General features: G+C 36.3%; 1 protein-coding gene across 12 annotated transcripts; it reads left to right on the forward strand.

Moving 5' to 3' along the window:
- The first annotated feature begins 866 nt into the window (after positions 1–866).
- On the forward strand, positions 867–22,316 carry LOC107767684 (rab GTPase-activating protein 22). 12 transcript variants are annotated; one of them, XM_075219685.1, is made up of 14 exons: positions 867–1,058; positions 4,266–4,358; positions 4,728–4,787; positions 4,921–5,126; positions 9,532–9,630; positions 13,460–13,563; positions 16,290–17,101; positions 17,202–17,324; positions 17,435–17,523; positions 17,632–17,832; positions 18,434–18,835; positions 19,845–19,928; positions 20,109–20,334; positions 22,064–22,316. In XM_075219685.1, exons 3-13 carry the CDS (start codon positions 4,772–4,774, stop codon positions 20,148–20,150), a joined length of 2,178 nt encoding a protein of 725 aa, XP_075075786.1. In that variant the 5' UTR covers positions 867–1,058; positions 4,266–4,358; positions 4,728–4,771; the 3' UTR covers positions 20,151–20,334; positions 22,064–22,316. The 12 variants fall into 12 exon arrangements, with proteins under 12 accessions (XP_075075786.1, XP_075075789.1, XP_075075790.1 ...); XM_075219688.1 differs by having other exon boundaries at positions 876–1,058; positions 20,241–20,334; XM_075219687.1 differs by lacking the exon at positions 4,266–4,358 and adding an exon at positions 2,470–2,608 and having other exon boundaries at positions 878–1,058.
- Positions 22,317–22,801: the final 485 nt, after the last annotated feature.

Here is a 22,801-nt window from a genome sequence, read left to right on the forward strand (position 1 = left end):
GCCACCACCACCGCCATACTCAACCACAACCACCACTACTACCACCACTACCATACTCAACCACCACCACCACCACTACCATCATCCTCAATCATAGTCGCCACCATTATCGACCATCACCATCTACCATCCCCACCACTTCGACTACCATCATTCTCACCCACAGTCAATACTTATCCACCTCAACCACCACAACCAACCACTCCATCATTATTAACAACCATAGCGGACACCGCCCATCATTATAACCTACCACCACCTTCCTCAATCACAAATCACCGCCCACCATGATTAACTAACACCACTCACCACCACCATCCTCAATCATAATCGCCACCACTACCAAACACTACTAGCTACTAGCATGAACCACCATCATCAACCAAAACTACCACCAACCACCACCTCTAGTCGGTATTCACCTCTTAGCCATCACAACTAATAAGTATCATATTTTAAAAAACTATATATTTTATTGATAGAATATTAGATTAGTTAGTATTTTATTTGAATTTTATGTTTATTATTTTTTAAATAAAGATAAATTTTATGCATTCAGATGTTAAAAATCAAACAGTCTTAATTTTTAGTATTCAGATCTTAATACACATCTTAATATATTCAGATGTGTATTTAGATTCGAATGTCTTAATCTTAATGCATATCTTGATATTCAAATGTGTATTCAGATTCGGACGTCTTAATCTTAAAGAAAACAAATGATGCCTTAATAACTTTACAAAAACTGACTTTTTTTCATTATTCGTCCAAAAATAGGTTAGCCCACGCTATTTTCACTTCAAAAATCTAATTAGGCCCGACTGGCAGAAAGCCCAGTAACACGACATACCGTGAACTGACCCAAATACATGACACAAACGTCGGATACAAGGGAACAGAGATTAGTAGAAGAAGAAGAATAAGAAGAAGAAAAAGAAGAACAAATCCAGCCAAAGAATCTTTTGATGAAATATAAGTTGTCGTCTCTGAACGTGTTAATTCTCTGGGGGTTTCCGGCAGGTTCCAGTTCATCATAGATAATCCAGCAAAAAATTCAAGTAAGCTTAGTTCAATATATTGTCTTTTTGTTTGCCTAGGTATGTTCCCATTTTCTGCTAGATTTGTTGAATACTCTAGTTCTATGCAATTGGATTTTTAGCAATTGTTCCTTCTAAATTCTCTTAATCTGGGAATTGATGTTGAATAACATGTCGTGAATAACATGCTAGATATATGCTGAATGTTTCTGGTTGAATTTGTTGGTTATAAGTGGTATTTAGGAGCTTATTTTTCCAGAGGCGGATCTAAGATTTCGGGAGGATGGGTGCACCATTGATTTTAAGATAAATATTTTGTTTGATGATATAAAATTTTACATTCACATCAACTTAGCGAGCAAAAGTAAATTCATTATCGCAAGAATCATCATCAATTACAATTGTACTCGACGAGTTTTCATACTTTTGAAAACGATCTATAATAGCATTATTACTTACAGTTGCAAATACCATACACTATATATTGCAAACTAAACAACCATTCATTAATGCTATTACGTAGATCAGTTTTTATGAGCTTCAATGCGACTAGAGCATTGCAACTTCCTATTTTTAATTCAAAAAAAGAGAGAGAAAAATATATCATGATAAACAAAGCTAAATGACCAAAATTACATGGCCAAAATTTGAAACCAAAAGAAAATCCCCTTTATTCAATATTACAGAGAAAAAAATCTCACAGTCGGAATAAAAAAAAAACATATTGATTAGTTTAGAAAAAGATTGGACCTTACCTTGAAGGAAAATAGCTATTGCACAAGGCCACAAACAGTCAATAGAGACAAATGTGTACTTTGATTCTTTGAATGCCGTAGATTTTAGAGCAAGAGACAAGAACAATATTCAATATAGGGATTAGGGTTTTGCATTTTCTGGCCTTTGGGATAAATTGGGATTAGGAAATATTATTATAATAGTGATTGAAGAATAGTCAATAGATGATATTTGGGAATGGGGAAAACTGAAAGGTTCCAAGTGTGGGAAAGTTGGGAGCTAATGTTGCTGCTGCGTCTTAGTAGAAAATGAAAGAAAAGGAAGATTTAAAAGAGAAAATTAAAACAAAAAACATAAGTGGGATTCGATCCCACGAGCTTTGGTTCCTAGGAATAAGCAGCCAAAACCAGTGCACCACCTCTCCTTTTTTGACCATGGGTGCCATCAGTTAATTTTAAGTATTTTTTACAGATTATATACATCATATATTGACTTTAGTCAACGGACCACGGGTTCACGTGAACCACATTTTTCACTCTGGATTCGCCCTTGTTTTTTTCCATGTAAAGTAAGCAAATATGTACATATTGAGTTCCAACTTGGGTTTTTTTTTGGGGGGGGGGGGGGTTGTAGATCGGAAGAGTTATTAGAAAACTCAATTAGAGTTTACTAATCAGGCATTGACTTTATAATACAGAGAGGCAAAATTGAATATTGTCAATGTGGAATATGAAGGCTACTTGAGAACTAAGTGGATTTGGAAGGGAAAGTTGTCTCTCTCTATTGAGTGGTTAGCCACGCATGACAAATCATTGTGTATATCAAACTTGTTTCAGGTGAGTGATAGTGGCATGATATGAAAATGAAGGTTTTGGCATGTTACTGATAGTAAATTATATTTGGGAAAATGATTTGCCAAAATATGCAATTGCTTGGGGAGGAGATATTTCTTAATTTTATGATAGTGGATGACATCCAGGAACATCCTGGTATTCATTCTTGAGAGTTCAATTCTTTAATTTTAAATTTCACTGGGAAAGTTTTTCAGTTTACCTCCCTCCCCTCCTCTAAGCCTTTTACAGAACAAGTGGCGGCGGATGAGATCTTTCTTATGTTTAGATATACGGAATGGGGTCTTGAGAATTTAATTAAATTCATAGGGCGAGTTGTTTTTGTTTGTATCTATGGCCAAAAGGTGAAGTTGGGTCTCCATCCACTCCCTAGCTTTCTTATTTTTGGTAGATGGCATAGGGGTACATCCTGGTATTGGTGTTAACGACTATACCTCATCTTAAGCTAGTTGGGGTTAACAACTCTAGGCCTTCTACAGACCAAGTGGCTGCGGATGAGATCTTTCTTATGTTTAGCTGAACTCCCCTGTTTTCCGCCGAGTTTTGCAGTGGGGTACATCCTGGTATTGGTGTTAACAACTATACCTCATCTTAAGCTAGTTGGGGTTAACAACTCTAGGCCTTCTACAGACCAAGTGGCTGCGGATGAGATCTTTCTTATGTTTAGATATACGGAATGGGGTCTTGAGAATTTAATTAAATTCATAGGGCAAGTTGTTTTTGTTTGTATCTATGGCCAAAAGGTGAAGTTGGGTCTCCATCCACTCCCTAGCTTTCTTATTTTTGGTAGATGGCATAGGGGTACATCCTGGTATTGGTGTTAACAACTATACCTCATCTTAAGCTAGTGTGGGTTATGAATTGTATTATCCATTTCACTCCACTTGTACTTGTATCATTCCAATATTCAATAACTTGGGATTCTCTAATACTAGAAGTTCTCTATTTTTCTACTGACATATAAATATGTAAAAGATTAAAATGACTCCCTTTAAGCATGAGAGCATATATAGTTATACCAACATGACTGATTTCCTTATTCCTAAGTAGTTGATATTATCTTTGAATTCCTAGGGCAAGTTTTTCATTTTTTCATCTATGGTCCAAAGGTGAAGTAGGGACCATGTCTCCGTCTCCGTCCATCCCAGACCAAGGTGGGGTTCTGTGAAGGCGAGAGGAACGGAGATATTCGAGGCCTTCGTGGAGAATTGAATGATAATTGAAATCAGTGCTTTAAACTGTGAACTTGGTTGCCGTTCCCTCTTGTGTCCCTAGAATAGGATGCGTGGAAAAATGCTTATGTTTTGGGAAATGATGCCTTTGCTTTTAGGAAGACTCTAAGACAATTGGGATCACTGGAAATCGGAGAATGAAAAGGTATGGAGGATAAGAAGGGCTTTTCGTTTTGGGTTGGGTTATGAGATAGAGGAGAAGCAAAAGAGGGGTGGATTTTGGTGGTATCTTCTCTGTCTAACATGCCTAAACAAAGTGATTTGTGTTGAGTTCTGAAGTTCACTTTCCGTGGTGACAGTCCAGGGAAAGAGTGTGCGGATATCACGCTCAGCTATGTTGCAGCTGAAGTGAAAGAAATATATATTACTTGTTGGAATATTTGAGCTAAAACTTTCTTTCTAAAATGCAGGTCTTACGCTGCCACAGTACTCCAGACACCAAATATTCATTTTTGGTTGCGGATTGTTGCTGCATAGTTTACTAGGTCCTGTTGCCCTGCATGGTACAGTCTACAATATTGCCATCTTCTTCCAAACACCAAAGCCCCCCCCCCCCCCAACACCCACCACCACCAACCAACACACACACGCACAAACACAAAACAAAGAAGGAGAATATATCGTACATTCACAGTGACTTTTGACTGGATAGAGAGGTCTAATTTGGCCCATTTAGTTTCAGTTTCATGAACGTTTGGGTTATGCTGTCATTGGTTGAAAGGCATCTGCTTTCAGAAGTTTTACATAATTTTCGCTGCTTAAAGATTTCCAGAATAACTGCAGGCCTTTAGTCATATAAGTTACTCTAGAATGTTTCATTTGTAACAATAATTCTAGCAACTGCTAATTGGCTGTTTCTAATGTTATTTCAGGATCCTATTAACTCTTTGGATGATAAGTCTGAAAGCAGACTTGAATGGTTACACATTTTGGTACTTTTCTCCAAATAATAGGAACTTGTTGTTGAACAGGGATGAGGGAGCTAATACTCATCGCTAACTTAAATGATCTTGCTTGACATTTCTACCACGTGTGTTTCTTAATTAGTTTGTTTTTGCTTATCAGAGAAGTTAGAAGTTGTAAAGCTGCTGCCTGCTTGGTTAGAAGGAGGGAGAGAGAGAGGGGGAGAGAGGGAGAACGCACATGTGATGTCTTTTGACGGAGCTGAAAGGCCATGGAAATGTGGAAAAGGGGGTACTGTGAATTTACAGAAAGTGAGTTCCATTGTCCGGGATATTGGGGAACCTTGCCTTCATCAATCATCAATAAAGGTAATGCCTTAATTACTCTTACCATCTATTAATTATCAGTTGTCACTTAGTTTTACAAGGATATTATATGATTCTTTTTCTGTATTGCCTATAGAGTTTTCGTATTAACTCGTTTCTTCTGCTCTTCTTCCTCTACTCTATTTGCTTCTTTACTTTGTAAATTTATGATAAATTTTTGGAATATAAAAAAGTTTGATGTGTATTGTTGGCTTGTTGCATCTCTTGAATGCTTCTTTCTCGAAAAAAATTATTTAATCTTAAGCCAAAAAATAACGGAATAAAGAATATGTTTAGTGTAGGAAATAAACCTATGCTTGATGTATATGCAGTCCTGCTTATTACCTTTCTAACACGAGAGGAGGTAACCTTTGCTATTGCTGAGAATTTTGGTTTGTGCTTCTTGACCAACTATGGACTTTAAAAAATGCAACGATTGACTACGTGAAGTCCCAGTTGGATCACTAGTTTGTACCTCTGCTACTGTACTTCTATTTCTGTTGTTAATCAGTCAAAGTACTCTTGCTGCTTAATGTGCATCATTTTCAGCAGAAGAAAGGATTAGTCAGCAGGTATTGGGACCCTTTTACCCATTCCCTGATCTGTGTTTCCTTCTGTTCCGTACTTAGTTGTCTTTGGGCGTGCTGTATCCATATCAGCGAGTATAAAATTTTAATAAATCACATAAATAATATTAAAAAATATATGAAGTTACAAAAAAAATTTAGAAGAAAAATATTCAAGTTCCTGAAAATGATGAATGTTGATGTTATTTAACTAATTAGCAAAGGAGGACATCATACCTCACAAAAGTCCTCAAATGCTTTATCAAAAGTATGTCTCCTAAGACAGTAATAAAAGGCAAAAAGCAAAATCGGTTTAAAAGTCGTATTAAGAGTTCACCATTTTGATCTGACTACCAGAAATATCTATACCATTGATGAGTCCAAAAAGAAAGTAAAAGCAAGCAATTAAATAGAGTTCCCTATGGAAAAAAATTATACTCTGATTAATCTGCAAAATATAAATAAGATTACTGAAGGGGAGCCTTGGTGTAACTGATAAAGTTACAGTCATGTGACCAGGAGGTCACTGGTTCGAAACGTGGAAACAACATTTTGCAGAAATGCAGGGTAAGGCTGCGTATAATCGACCTTTATAGTCCGGCCCTTCCCTGGATCCCACGTATAGTGAAAGCTTAGTACACTGGGCTGCCCTTTTTTATTACTATCCGTTCTTTCATTTGTTTGACATGCCATTAGTAGTTGAACTTCTGACTGAATTGACAACCCAAGTTTAGTTTCAAACTCACAGTTGCAAAAAAAGTGCCTATTCTTCCCTCTAAAAAAAGTCACCTATTCTTTAACTTCAACATCATGTCACAGCAAGTTGTCATAAAGTCTAATTTTCCATGGTCATCCATCTGCCCTTCATGACAGTTACCATAGCATGAAAAATAGGCTTTCGTATATCCTCTAATAATCACATATAACATTTCTTAAACATAAAACAGGAAAAAACGGGACTCATGTTGTCATGCCCGACGACAGACAAGGCACCCGGTTTCTTAGCTGGTTTCCGGTTAACCATTCACACGCCGGCTTTGGGGGACGGACACAACACCGGGTTAACCCAACTTGCCTTTACTAAATGAACATAACTAATGCATGACTTCGGAAAGCATCGAATATTAAAACTTATCATAACTTGTAAAGTTATAAATAACCAAAAATAGTTATTTATACATGCCATATGAGACCTCAATCGGAGTGACAAAAGCATAACGTAACCTACTGCCTATGGAGCTTCTATAAAATTATGAATAAAAGAAATACGGGCGACAAGATGTTACGACCCAAGCCCATGGCACGTATTATCCGCTTTGGGCCTGCACGAATTTGTCTTTGTTGGGCTACGCCACCTTGAGCCCTAAACGCGCGCGTACCATGTGAACTTAACTCATGCCTTACATAGCTCTTTACTTTCCTCTCCCATTTCGATGTGGGATTTGCCTAAGGTAACGTGTTCGCCCTTTCTTCAAAACTTGCCAGCCTAGAAGCCTGCAAGTCCTACTTGACTCGCCCTCATCGGTCCGCCCTCCGTCATGGGTATCACGTTCACCCCCCTCTTGGGACTCAGCGTCCTCGCTGAGGTTTGCCCCACCACCTTCTCAAAGATGTGAGATTCGCCTAAACTTAGTTGGCCACTGAGGTTTGCCCCACTATGAGGGAGATTCGGCTCTGATAGCATATTTGTCACGACCCAGGCCCATGGCACGTATTGTTCGCTTTGGGCCCTGACACGCACGAATTTGTATTTTTTTGGGCTACACTCTTGTGCAGTATGTCCAAGGGATGACACTTACCTTTCTTAAGCCTCTTGACTGATTTTTGAATTTTTGTTGTTGAACATGCTTTTCCTTACTCATAAGTTATGTAGAATCAGGCGAGTTTGAAGTTCATCGGTCTAAACCCAAATTCTGGCAACACCTTATTTTCTTTTCATGCTGAACTGATAAGCAGAAAGAAAGTTTCCACAATATACTTGCCACCATATCAAATATCCAGACCAGAATTATACCGGATAGAGGGTGTGTTTGGTATAACGGAAAATATTTTTCGTGGAAAATGTTTTTTAAGAAAATATTTTCTTGGAAAACAAGTAGTAATCTTATTCATTTTTCGGTGTTTGGTACGCAAATTAAGGAAAATGACTTCTCAAGAGTATTCATAAATAATTTAGATATAATAAACATGAAGCCATAAACTTTCAAACCAACAACCTTTCGAACTCACAAATTTCATAAACTTTCGAACCGCTAAACTTTCAAAATCGCGAAATTTTGAACCCATAAACTTTATAATTTCTAAACCCAAACTTCCAAACACATAAACCTCTGAACTCATAATTTTGGAACTTGTAAAATTTTGAACCTTTAAACCGATAAATAAAAAAATTAAAACTGAAAAATATATTTCAAAAATATTTTTTTCGGGGGGGGGGGGGGGGGGGGGCGCAGTAAAACAAAAAAGAAAAACAGAAATTTAAATTACAAAAAAAAAAGAAAAAGTAATTTTTTGGGGTGGGTGGTGCAGAAAAACGAAAAAACAGAAATTTAAAATTGTAAAAAAAAAATTAAGGTAAAAAAAATAATTTTTTTTTTGCGGTGGGGTTGGGTGGAGGGGTAGTAGGGTGGGTGGTAATGGAAAAACTGATTTTTTTTTAAAAAAAAGCCTTTTTTGGAGAGAGAGTGGGGTGGGTTGGTGAGGTGGGGAAGGTTGAGAAGGAGTTTTGGAAAATGTTTTCCCTTCTCTTGATAAGGAAAGCATTTTCCTCCAATTGGAGAAAAATGAATTCATACGGAAAATGTTTTCCAAAACATTTAAGCCAACCAAACATGGGAAAATTGGAAAACATTTTCCTTTATACCAAACACACCCAGAGTTACTAAGTAAATCCATTAATGCGGCTTAGTGAAGAACACAATCGAACAACATGATATCAGTAGAATGTTTGATATAGATACTTTAGTAAAAGGATAGGATGCGTTTTCTAGGATGAAATTTCCACTTTCTCATATTTGAAGTTAAGCAAATAAGGTCTATCATCATATGCACAATGTTTTTATCTCATAAGCTATATTCTCATCATAATATTGAATCTAATGTTTTAGCTTTATTTATTGAGGGTGCTTGACACGAAAGAGACATACCTCTTACCCAGAAGATTCACAACATCAGCTGGGAGTCCATATTCTGCTCTGGTTGGTTATTGACTGTGCAAGATTTATCATCCAGACACTATTCAAAGGATTTAATTGGAGAAACCATCAATCTTCTAGTGCTAAGATACCTTCAATGAAGCTGTAAATCCACATAAAGTTTTGGTCAGCAGGAGAATTTCCTGAATTGGCCGTTTTGCCACTTGCAACACTATTTGTTTGCTTGATTTCTAAGAAGAAGTAAAGGGCCTTTTGAACATATATGAATAAAGCTTATCTCTAGTGGCTCACCCATTTAATGTAATGAAGCTGCATTAGGAAGAATTCGAGAGACACTTTTGCTTTTGTGTCTGTTTACTTAAGTTGGAGAATTCATGTTTATTTCTTGCTTGCTAATGATGGTGATAAGGATATTATGAATGCTAATGTTAGCTGTCCAGAAACTATTGTGATTTCTTAAGAGAAAGTATCTAGGAATACAATATTTTTGTCGTAGGTGAGCTGTTTTTTTTTTTTTTTTTTTTTTTTTTTTTTTTTTTTTTTTTTTTTTTTTTTGTGAATAACTAAATAGGAATTTTTGCTTTGTAAACTCAACTTTTATGCTGTAGACTTTTCCTTGTGCTTTTGATAATGATAAACTCAACATTCATGCTGGAAACACTTTCCTTGTGTTTTTTGATGATGTAGATGAGCAAAATGCTTACGCCTACCAGGTGGCAGGCTACCTTTGATAAGGATGGGAAGGTACATGGTTTTCGAAAAGTGCTGAAATTGATCATATTGGGGGTAAGACTTCTATTTTGTAGTAACGTTTCTGTTTTTGTTCAAGCCTTTTGTACATTGATTTTGTTAGCACACAAATCGGATCTGCGTTAATAAGTGCTGAGGTAATTTTCAGAGAAATTATAAGAATTCACAAGGAAATATTTCTAGCATTTCAGTTTTTATTTCACCGATGCATACTGTTTTTCGTTGTGATGTACCCCCAAGAAAGTGAGAAGGGAGAAAGGCAAGGGGAAGAGAAAAAGAAAGGAAAAGCCCCCTCCAAGGGAACGGTCTAGCAGTCAAAGAGATGTCGTAACAACCTAGGGAACTAAAGATTCAGATTCCAGCAGAGACAACACCATGAAAAGCTTTATCATCTGGCTAAACCTTAGTTGCCAGAATAATCGATGCATGTGCTAGTGGGAGTGGTGCATTAGTTGAGGTTTTTGTATTAGGCACATATAACACCATTATCCAAAAAAAAAGAGAGAGAGAAGATAATGAAGAACGGGAGAAAGAAAGACGAGGAGAGAGAAGAGAGAAAGAGGGAGAAAGGAAATAGAGAGAAAGAAAGAAAGAAAGAGGGTTAGACCGAAAGAAATACCGAGAATGGAGAGTGATTTTAATGTCAAATCAATTCATCAGTTTTCATTATTATTGAAGACTTTTCCAAAAACCGTACATAATCTATTTATATGATAGTGAGTTTTGAACAAGTTAGAACTCTTAAAAGTTCTAGAAGTCCATCTAAAAATATAGCACTAGTTTAAATCCTAGCTCTAATTTAAAAAAATAAAGTTAGCTCTAAACTTGAGGGGGAGCCTTGGCGTAACTGGTAAAGTTGCTGTCATGTGACCAGGAGGTCACGGGTTCGAGCCGTGGAAAGTCTCTAGCAAAAATGCAGGGTAAGACTACGTACAATAGATCCTTGTGGTTCGGCCCTTCCCCGGACACCGCGCATAGCGGGAGCTTAGTGTATCGGTTTGCCCTTTTTTTAAGGTTATCTCTAAACTAATATAAATACTTTATTTATAATTAAGGAGAAAGATAAATAAATATCACAGTTAATTTTAATCTAGTCATGTCGTTTTTGTAAAAAACTTGACGAGTGAGACTGATAGTGCAACATCCAAAGATTTGGAGTAAATAAAATGAACATATCTTGGGTCCATGTAACCTCATATAGTGGTTGATTTTGATCATTTGGAGAAGACACCTTGATCATGCCCAACTATGACTGTAACAAGGACTAAACAATCGTTGCAAATATAATTCGCTTTAGAGTCCGGAGTCGAATCCCACAGGAAACTGACCTTTTGATCACTTATTGTATTTATTAATAAAATCAAATATATCTTAGATGAACTGCATTTCATAGTATTAGATTGTCTTTAAAAATAGAAAGGAAAAAATTGAAGAAGAAGAGAAGTGTTAAAAGCTAATCATTCTGTACATTCTATATAATAAGAGGTAATTGGTTCTGTTGAATTGAACAAATTACCATCTTTTGTTCTGTATAAATAGAGGTAATCATTCTACATTCTATACATTCTATACTTTTTTCCATCTTTGGTAGGGAAAGAGGTTACCGCGTAACTGAAATGAAAGAAACTATACTCGCCTCTTTCCCTTCACTTTTGTTCTTTTTATTTTCTTATCCGATACTATATAGTTTTAATATTTTATAATAATTTATATTATCACTATATTATATAATGAACACATAATCAAACTACCACGCAAAATTTTGAATTCAACCCGTAATCAAATGAGTTTATCCCGCCCTCCATTTGTTTGAAAATTCACTCATCTTCATTGGCTTTAATTCCCGAGCTCATAATTAGACGCATAATTAAGGTATTAGTTTTTTTCTCAACCAAGCTGCTTTAACAACCCAAAAGTTCAAACTAACAAATTAGTTTAAATAATGAAATAATGTTCTGATCAACTGATATTTTTCTAATAATAATACCAAAAGTTGGTATGGTAGGAAGACCCAGAAGTTATATAAATGGAGGAAGCATTGTAATCTGGAATCATCTTGCAAATTTGTACAACGAATAATTTATACAACATAAATTTGAAAAGGAATATGTATTTTCTGCTTGAATAGACAAATAAAAGAGAGCAATTATTCACAATGGAAAATACAACAGAACTCAAGACTAAATATTGTCACAGTATGTGTTCGGTAACCAATATCATTTCAGTGATACACTCAAATTTTCAAATATGTTTTCTTTCTGATTTCTCTATCTGTATCTTACATTATTATATTGTTTTGAGTGTCTTTTTCATGTTAAAAGTATCAAAAGTTTCGGGAAAAAGTATTTCAGTTCAAAGATAACTTGGGGTCAAGAAAGTGAATAAATCAATGCACTGTATACCGTGTTGTGTGTCTTATACCATAATCTACATTGTTTAATATACTGATAAATTAAGAGTAAAGGCCTACAGGTTGCTTTGGCTTCCAGCACAAAGATGAAAGGAACACATGAATTAACATGATTACCAGAAGTGATTTTACCAATATTTTACCAAAAACTGAGTTCTTCAATCTCGTTGTTATTCTCAAAAGAAGTCTGCAAGTTTACAAAGAATAATTTGTCATTTAAGTAAGGCAAAATGATACACTGGAAATGAAAAACCAAAGGAAGAGAATAAACATAATTCATAAACAGAACATAGAGAAAAAGACGACAAATAGACCTGACGAGTGACACATACAGTAAACACTCCAAATTGCTTAAAACAGAATAAAATATCATTTTAAAAAACAAATTAATGGAACGAATAACTTGATAATACCAGTAATATTCTTCACCGTGCTTTCATGGTGCTCGACCTTTTGCCTAAGATTTAGTGCCTGGAAAATAAGTTTAACTTTGTAAAGAAGTTAAAAGTAAATTACAAAGAGAAACAGAAAAATAATGGACAGAATATGCAGCCAAATAGAAGATATGAAGCTTCTTTATAGAGATGGAAAATATCAGAATGAACCGAATAGTTAATCGTCCACTTTCACCGGCGTTTAAGGATAATTGGACATTAATTGACTTAAATTCTCTAAGAAATGGTTCGTTTAATCATCCGTTGCAACTCTTGATTGCCCCCACAACTGTTTGTTGTCTTTATTTATTTAAATTATTGAAAAATAATAAAAAGCAAAAAAATGACAAAAAAGATAAATAGTATTCCTTGTTAAAGAGATACGCCACGTCATGGGGAAATGTCCCTACATTATCTATATATATATATATAGATAAATAGTATTCCTTGTTAAAGAGATACGCCATGTCATGGGGAAATGTCCCTACATTATATATATATAATGTTTATGTGCTGAACATGCTGCATGGTGGGTTAGTCGAGGTTCGCTCAAATTGATCCGGACACAACTGAGATGTATTTGTAATGTTCCGTCTCAACATTTTGAGACATGAAAGCTCCATCAGAACATCTCCCTTTCTTGGGAATAACGAGCATTAAGGGACAAACCTATTAAGAAAAGAAGAAAAGGAGAGTTAACCTCTGTGTTGATACTAATCAGGAGGAGCATAACCCATATGACCATCCTCCTGAAAAACATAGCTGAAATATCCTATTAGGCAGCTTCTGGAATACTCAGAGAAGTAGAGTGAGATGGTGACAGATTATGTATAACGTACATTGACATTGAGTTTCACCTGCAAACACACTTTTGTTAAGTTCTGCTCCAGGGCTCTTTAAGGTGGTTGTTTTAAAGAGATTAATTTGTCAAAAGAAAAGTATTAATTTTTGACAATTTGTATATACATGAAATAATGAGTGTATCTATGCTGTAATGGAAAAAATCTTTCTTGCATGGTAGGGTGTGGATCCATCCATAAGGCCAGAAGTTTGGGAATTTCTCTTGGGGTGTTATGCTTTGGGCAGCTCTGCTAAGTATCGAAAGAAGCTGAGGACTGCTAGAAGGTATTTGCCTTCCAGTTACTGCTATATTCCATTGAAAATGTGTTGCACAAAAAAAGGTATACGCATGCAAACTAAGCAACCATTAAAACAATTATTAAAGTTCGGTAACCTAATTTAACCATATATTATAAGTAGTAACTTGTTGTTTGTGTTAAATTTGGGGCGAGTCCATCATGATTTTTCTTTTAAGATGGGTATAACATGCGTTTTTATGCAGGAGAAAAAGTATTTGTGTTGCAAATGATTTGGGTTGAACCATCTACATTGAAATATTGAAATTTTTAGTGACCTATATAAGGTGGATAAAGAAAATGTCTTTTTTTCTTTCTTTTAGATAATTTGGTCTCCAAAGGAAAATAACATGTATTATTTAAAATTTTTATTTAAATTATTTGTAATGGATATTAAATTCTTTAGTTCAACTAAATACTAAGTAGGACAAGCATTTTAATTTCACGTTGACATACTCCTAATATTCACATGATTAAAAAATTGAAAAATTCGAAAAAATTACCTAAAGATCCAATTTTATGCTGGTCTGATTTAGTTTATAGATTTAGCAAACTGACATAGTTGCTTTGGTAGATTTTTAGGAAAAAAATGATCAAGTCAAATCAAACCATATACTCCCCCTACCAGCAGCGATGAAAGAACACCATTATGAGGTCATTCAGATACGGTGCCGTATCTGCCTTTATACCAGCACTATTGCTGATTGCCTCTTAATCTTCCTATAAGAATTTTATCTTGGTTACGAGGATAGAGCTTAGACCTAACTCAACCCCAAACGCTAGCTTATGAGGTGAGAATTGCTGAAAATCATATAAGAAGACAGCAACACATTCCCTCAACTAATATGGGACACTTAACACCCATGCACGTCCAAGACGGGTCATCTGGTGTGCAGACAATATAACATGGGGGACAAATATTGGGTAAACAAGAATATGGATGAGTTTGATTCTAATATCGTATTTTGAAGATGACTCTTGAACTAGTTCAATCCCAAAAGTTAGCTCATGTGATAGAATTAAAATCGTATAAGGAGATAACAACCATTCCCTCAACCAATATGGGTTACTTTAATCTTCCTCTTCAATCACAGCCTCATCTCTCCCCACTCCCACCCAATGTTACTAGCTCCTCTATCTAGCTTTGGTCTTTGTGTCATATAACTTTTTTATTACAATTTTGTATAAGATCCCTAAATTATCTCTCTCACTTCTTATACTTTACCTCCATATGTGGCATTCAGAAATTTTTCCTCTTTCTAGTGTTAGCTAATCAATGGAAGAATTTTTGTTGCAATCACCTACCTTGACACCATTGATCTTTTCGAACAACTAATCTCCTTTGAAATTAGCATAAGCTAAATCCCCTATTAGCTCCCCCCTTCTCATTTTATCTTCCTCGGTTAGACCCCCTTTCCCCTCTTTGCTCTCTAATTCCCCAAGTTCATTCAGTAGTTCCAGCAATTTTATTTTTTTGATTGTTCAGTTCTCTCTTTTTATTTCCATCATTTTGAACACTTCTCTTACAGAAAGAAAGTAACTATGTTTGAATCCCCAACTAGTTGGGGTCAACTATATGAATCCTCATTATCTTCATCACTCCATCTTAGACCCATGTCATCCTAGTGTTCCATAACTTGCATTCTTTCTAAGTTCGAGGTTCGTTACAATTTCTAGTGACATACACATCTCTAAACCAATTAAAAAGGACTACCCTAGCAAGCACTGAGCTAATGTAATCATATTGAAGCCTCAATTCCAACAAATTGGCATTGCTTATGTGGATGTTTTCCTTCCGTTTTTTATGTTCTCCACTAGTCTGCATGTAATCTGAGAATTTTAGGTTTTCTGTGACAACTTTCTTCCATATGATTTTTGGTCCGTTTCATCCCCTGTTAACACTCTCTATTCCACCGTCTTAAATCATTTTGTGATACCTTCAGCTTATTTGCTATGAATTCCACTATAGCTCTTGAAAGTTTGGGGCTTGAACCACATGTTTTCGAGTTTGAACAATACAATCAAACAAGTTGGTGTATCTGATGCTAGCTGAAGAAGAGGAACTTGAATAACATTTGGGAGCATCAGAAACATCTTCTCTTGTACCCTGTTGAGTTAAGAAGCCAAGTGTGTCATGATCTAGATTGACATGTCGATTGACAGAAGGAGGTCAACAAATTGGTGGCAATTGATAAGTAAAAAATTCCTTCATCGTCTTGGAGAATGACTGACATCTTCCAGGGGGAATCTGTTGTATTGAAAGTTCTCCCTATAACCCATAAATCTGCTTCATTCCCAACATTTTAATGCCTCATCTGTTTGCTTGTAGAAACCCCTCAAATCCCCCCTCAATTTTTCTGTCCTCACTTTTAGCATTTGGATATCCATTGCAGTTATTTATTCACGTGAGATGTGAATTAAGCCTTTCACTGCCTTGTAGAAAGATTCAGACTCTTGCTTGTTATATCAGACGCGCCAAATTGTCTTAGCTTTATTCTCCATTGCCATTGTGCATGGTACTTTCTAGGTCTGGAAATGATTTTGATTCCTTTTTTTTTTTGGGTGTTAAAGGAGGGGTAGTTTTCTTTGTGATAGAAAGTGTGCCACCTGCATAAGCAAAAAGCCCTATAAGAGATGTCCTAACTTTTGCAATTAACAAACTTTGAGATATGATTTTTGTATATCCATACTAAATCAATAATAGTGTCTCCTCAGGGAACGTTACAGAGACCTCATAAAGCAGTGCCAAGCAATGCATTCCAGTGTAGGAACTGGTTCCCTTGCCTATGTTGTTGGGTCCAAGGTCATGGATATGAGAACAAGTACTAAAGATGACCGTAGAAGAGAAGCGGATATCAAGTGCAGTCAAGCTTCTAATGTTAATACTGACAATTTAGACAGTTACAGTGATTTTGATAATAATTGTATAGACACTTCACATGCACATCAAAGGGAAAGCTCTAGTGATTCTTGTGACCTTATAAGTGCAAGGGGAAGCACAGATAAGGCAGCATTGGACTCTTTTTGTTCTGTGCCTACTTTGGGTCCATATGACCGCAGATCCACCGAACTTGGGGGTGAAGCATGTCAATCAGAATTTGTAAATGACAACTATTTTGATTTTCCTCCTTTACCTGTTACAGATTTATTTGAAATGAGTAGCAAAAATAAGAAAGGTCCTAGGTCATATGATAAGAGAATTTTGGCAAGGCGTGAATTGAAATTTGGAGAGGACAAGATGCACAGCTTCAGAATAAATAATAATGCAGATATTGTCATAGAAGCAAATGTTTCCTCATCATATGGCGTATCTCGTTCCCTGAACTCTGAAATTGTGAGGGTTCATCCTAGTGGGCCGGATTCAGCGTCGTGGTCTGGAGAATTCCAGGAACACAAGACAGAGATTTTTAACAGACTCATAATATCTGACGCACCAGACACTCCAAATATGAATGCTAGAACATCTCCAAGAGGTGGTTTCAGTGACGAAAGAGTGTCGGAATGGCTCTGGACATTACATCAGATAGGTGAGTTCAGAATTATTGATCACCTCTTTCCTACAATTTTTTTAATTTCTTTTACCTGCAAATTAGTGATATTGGAACAGAGTTTCCTTTTTGCTTTTAGTTGTTGATGTAGTCAGAACTGATAGCCATCTTGAATTCTATGAGGATACAAAAAATTTGGCTAGAATGTCAGATATCCTGGCTGTTTATGCATGGGTTGATCCTGCAACGGGATATTGCCAAGGTTGTTCCTTTTCCTATGGCCAAAGTTCTTTTTTTGCTATATCAATTCAAAGCTCTGAAGAAATTCCTTTATTTTCTTCTGTCCTCTTACATGATATTTTTTCCTTCTAGGAATGAGTGATCTCTTGTCTCCTTTTGTTGTTCTGTTTGAGGATAATGCTGATGCTTTCTGGTGCTTTGAGATGCTTCTACGGAGAATGGTCTGTACATGAACATTGATTTCGTGTGTTATTTCACACTTTAGTTTATCATTGTAATTCCTTTCTTTTTTGTGCTTGTGACTTTATTTAGTGTTTCTTTCTTTTCAGCGTGAGAACTTTCAGATGGAAGGGCCAACTGGTGTCATGAAGCAGTTGCAAGCTCTATGGCATATTGTCGAATTTACAGATCGACAAATGTTTTCTCATTTGTCAAGCATAGGTGCTGAAAGCCTTCATTTCGCCTTCCGGATGCTGTTGGTGCTCTTCCGCCGAGAATTATCTTTTAACGAGGTTCTTTGTATGTGGGAGGTTTGTGTTTCTCGTTTTATCGAGAACTGGAATGTTTGTTGCAACAAAAAAGATGTCATGCCCTAATAAGAAAGCACCTTCATTAGTAGGAAAAGTACTGTGGCATCACTTAATCAGCTAAGTTTTAGCCTCCAACATTGCAGGGGTATGAGTGTATCACCCTTCAAGCTCTCTACCATTTATTGCCACTTGTTTATCCTGGATGTAGCATCCTCCATTTTACACCCATCAAGAACATATAATTGTGCGCACTTGTAGAGAGGAAAAGGAAAGAAAGAAATATCAAAGAGAGACAGTAAATTTCAGAGATATTAATTGACTAAGAGTCCATTCAACATGATTGTCATGCAATATTGTTGATATTTAATATGGATAGTTTTGGTCTATGTTGCCCGGGCTCTTCAAAAAAGATGTTGTACCCCGTGTCGGATGCTCCAAAAAATTGCACCACATTTGGAGGATCCGACACGCATCCACCAGCATTTGGAGAATCCGAGCAACATGGATTTTTGTTCCATATAGTCACAAGTATGCTTTCTCTTCAATTTCATTAGGTGTTTTAAGTTGTTATTTATCTGCTTACCTAATTTGCATCTTGCAGATGATGTGGGCTGCGGATTTTGATGAATCAATTGCTTTTCATCTAGGGGAGAACTGCCCTGAAATATTGGTCATTCAGATTCCAAAGGAATCTGAGGCAGAATCAGGAGAAGAAATTGTTGAGAATAACAATAACGACTCAAAGGATGATTCGCCCCCTAAACATGGAAGTGGAGAGCGTACCATCTCTGAAAACAATGGGATGAAGCTCTCCTTAGCTCGTCCATTTTGTGGATTGACTAGGAATATCTGGTCCAAAAATAATGGCATGCCCAGTTTTAATATGGTCTCGTCAGCAAGGAGTAGTATTGATGAATTACCAGTTTTTTGTGTAGCAGCTATTCTATTCATGAATCACCAGAAGATCCTCAAAGAAACCCGCTCAATTGATGATCTGATAAAGGCAGGTGTATCAAACTTAACATCTACTGTTCTGCATACTGATCGTTTTTGATGCTTACAATTGTGTGATTCTGCCTTTTTTTCATTTTTATTTGCTTTGTGTATGTTTCTAATTCAAATGTAATGTGAAGTGATCAGATTGTCAACTCTACATAATGTTGCTTATTTTTCTACTAATATACTACTACAGATCACAACATTTGCTTATTTCTCTTTATCTGTTTCCTTGTTTTTCATTTTACTTGATTGTTATAGTTTAGCTATTAATACCCTTAATTGCTTCCTTCATCGTGTTTCCAACACATGCTAGCTAGTTATTATGCTAAAGCATCAGGTTTTGGCATTACTGCTAGTAACCTCCTAAATTTTGCATTTTGTTGTACACAGAGCATGATGTGATATACCTATACTGTATAAATTTGTGATCAGCGATTACTTCACTACAACCGTTGCTTAGTGTTATTTAGGTCCTAGTGTTGTCGAAAGGAACTTTAAAAATAATACTCTGAAGTTAGTATCTAGGTCCATTTTTGCTGCTGAAGGGCTAATAGAATTTTAAGGATGCCAGATTATTTTTGTGTCTACCATGCTCTTTATATTTTAAAGAATGTTTGTCCTAGCAACCAATTTATGAATTTACTATATTAACATGCTGAAGGACCTTTGACTTTATCTCACTTCATGAAGATAAGTGTTCAACTTATTATCTTTTTCAGAATATGGTGGTTGATTATATTTCATTTTGACTGGTTTTTCAGATGCTTCCTCATTTTTACCTTGGTGCTACTGCTATCTGATGTGGAAGTTGTTCTTGAATTATTTTGTGGCACCTTCCTCCCTCCCCCTCCCTCTCTGTGTGTGTGTGTGTATTTACCTGGCTTACAAGTGCTTATAAGCTATAACACGTGCGTATCGCACGAAAATTATGAATTTGTTGGAGTTACATGGTTACTAATTGTTTCATGTGCCATAGTAATTGTACTGATAATTATATGTTGAACGTGTGTCAGATATTCAATGACAATATGTTAAAGATTCGGGTCAAGAGGTGTGTACGGACTGCCATCAAGCTGCGGAGGAAGTACTTTTACAAGGTTGTTTCTGCTAACCTTCTGGCTTTGGATTTTTATACTTTTTCCTGCTCAGTGGGATCATTGCATTTTCCATACAAGATGCACCATTTGTTAGTTCCTATTTCTAAACTTTTACCTCGACAAGTAGGTCTTGCTTTTAAAAACTTGCTGGTTTAAATGTCTCTCTCCTGTTTGAAGCAGCTGATTAAAGGTAGAAACCCGGCAGCCCAAAATGGTGATTAAGTGTTTGGTCTCTTTCATTTGCTTAGATGGCAAGGGAGATCTCTCACGTGGAGTTGTTAATTGCAATATTATTTTAACGTTGGAGTGCAGAACATTTATCAGAAGTAGTTTATTTGGAGATTATACAGCAAAGTGTAGTGGCATCTGAGTGTACATCCGTGCACTTGTTGCACCTTCATCGAAGGTATTCTGCAATTATTTATCTCATCTGAACCCAATACAGTATTCTTGTTTAATTCCCAAAATTCTTGTTTTTGACAATTTATGAAACCCGACTTCTTATGGACCATGCAAATTTCATCTTCTTTTTTTTCCATGCCACGGGTTTATTATTAGTGATCGTTGGAGGACTTTTCCACCAACATGTGAAAAAGGATTTTAGGGTTAAATTAGTTGAGAGAAATATTTATTTCTTGAAGTGATGGGAACTACTCGCAGGTTGAAAATCATCACAAAGGGGTAAGGGTTTGTTGGCTGTTATGGGGCTCATAGTGTAACACAGAACCAATGCCTTCAGATTTTAGAGGTCTTCTGGGCCTCCTTATTAGGAATTTCATGACCTTGATCAGGGAAAGGCAGTTGGTCCCAAGGATGTGAATCAAAGAAGATTGATGAGCAAGTGTAGCAGAAAAGTGAGCTAAGAAGATGAAGAAACCTAGAGAGAGAAACCCTAAAATGGCTTGGAGAAACAAGCATTTTTGATTCGTAACATGATCTCATGAAACAAACATGTTGTAGTGGGTAATAGTCTCCTTACATAGTTTTGGGTAACCCTCCCCAAAACTTAAAACAGTGACAAAACATTAACAGTGGTCTCAAAAGAGGACATACCGTTAAATTGTCTTTTATGGCCTTAGCAATCGTTCCCTCATGAGCTAGCTTCTGGGATTGGGTTAAGTCCAAGGTTCATCTTCACATGTATGCAAAAGTAGAGTAACTTAAAAAAGAACATGATTCTCTACAAAGAGAATCTAGTCAAAAGTTCTCCAAAAAAGTCTACAAAGCCAAAAATACTGTGCTTATGTTTACAATGCAAAATTCTACTCTTTGAAGCACTCTCATGTTCTTCTCTTTCCATATGGTGTACATGGGCACAAGAGGATTTACTTCCCATGCTCTTTCTGAGTTTCAACCCAAGCACCACTCTCTTACACGCTCTAGTATCACCCAGTAGACTCTGAACATTGTTACTCACCATGCACTACAACATGTATGCAATAGTGCTGTGAAGTATTAGACCAATTCTCATGCTTGCTTGTGCACAAAGCTCAAACCAATGTTGATTGTCCTCCTTAGGTTCTTTGTTTGTTAGGATGGCTCTACCTAATGTAGATTTCCCTCCAGAGGTTCTTTTCTGTTAGGATGGCTCCCCATGCATTTGTCTAGGTTCAACAATCTATTTTAGTATGACTTCAGTTGGATTAATTCCCAGGAGTTTTGTTGCCTTAGAAGAATTACTTTGCATTTGGTGATAGAATTGATAATGTTGTTTATTCCATTCTCTGTAGATCAAATGCCCATTATGTTTTTAAGTCTTTTCTTTGGATATTGAAAGTACTCTGTCAAGGAACTAAAATTTAGTCTTCAGGTAACACGAGTATTGTTAATTAGTAAGTTTTTCACGATTCTGTAGTAGGATGCTACGTAAAGTTTATCTTAGTGTGATTCTTACTATGCCTGATAATTTGTCTCCAGATCTGATGTTCCCTACAGTAAAATTACTGTAATCTGGAATTCAGACCCGGAATGCATAGTTAGCACCTGTAATTGTTTAACATGCTGATACTTTCCGTATATTTCATATGACAGCAAGTATCTCAGCAGGCAATTTCTACCTTTTAAATTTTAATTTATCTGTCATGTCAATTGTAGTGGAGAAATAAAATGCACCTTTTTGTATTTTTCTTTTGCAGGATCGTTAAGTTGCATGTTTCCTTCACCTTGGTTGGTGAATACAGTCAGCTAGTCAGGGAACACGAAATTTTGCTGTCATATAGTTGGTGGGTGAGATTATGTATCAACAATTTTGATAAACTTGCTAGCATTGAGATTTCTCAGGGAAAAGCTTGGGATGAGGATTAGCAGGCTCATTCAGATAATATTTTTCAAATTGAACATCAAGAGAAAAATAAAATAAAATAGATTTTTCATATCTTTATTAACCAACTTATGTCTTCAGTCATAACGATATTGTCCACCATGTTTGAAACAAAAATGGATCTCTTCTTATCAGTAATAGAAGCAGTAGAAAGTATATATATAGCCGGCTAACTTCTAAACAATAACACCTAAATGTATCATGCCCTACTTTATATGGGGATTATGAACTTGCAATCTCGGCGTATTTCCCCTAGTTGATGGACACCCCCCCCCCTCCCGGGCATGTCCGATGCAAGGCGAATGAATGTTCTTCGAAGCTGCTTGAAGTTAGTTGTATAAAGATTAACTCGCCAGTGTCAGCTCTCTCCACATGCTAACTGTTGGTCGACTCCAAGAACTATTCATGAGCTGTTGCTGAGCTGGTGGTGTTGTCCTTTTTCTGGTGTGAAATGGATAGCTTGGCCTTTTCTTGTTTTCAGTGAGCAATGTGATCTGAGACTTTCTAAGAGAGATTTGTTCATGCTGGGGTAAGGTTTTCAGGTTGTGTTGAA

Source organism: Nicotiana tabacum, chromosome 8 (assembly GCF_000715075.1).
Source record: "Nicotiana tabacum cultivar K326 chromosome 8, ASM71507v2, whole genome shotgun sequence".
NCBI lineage: Eukaryota > Viridiplantae > Streptophyta > Magnoliopsida > Solanales > Solanaceae > Nicotiana > Nicotiana tabacum.

Coding starts and splice junctions, on each gene's coding strand:
- LOC107767684 (XM_075219682.1), top strand. Junction 17,524..17,631: donor AGATGCTTCTACGGAGAATG/GTCTGTACATGA, acceptor CTTTCTTTTCAG/CGTGAGAACTTTCAGATGGA. Junction 18,836..19,844: donor CAATTGATGATCTGATAAAG/GCAGGTGTATCA, acceptor AACGTGTGTCAG/ATATTCAATGACAATATGTT.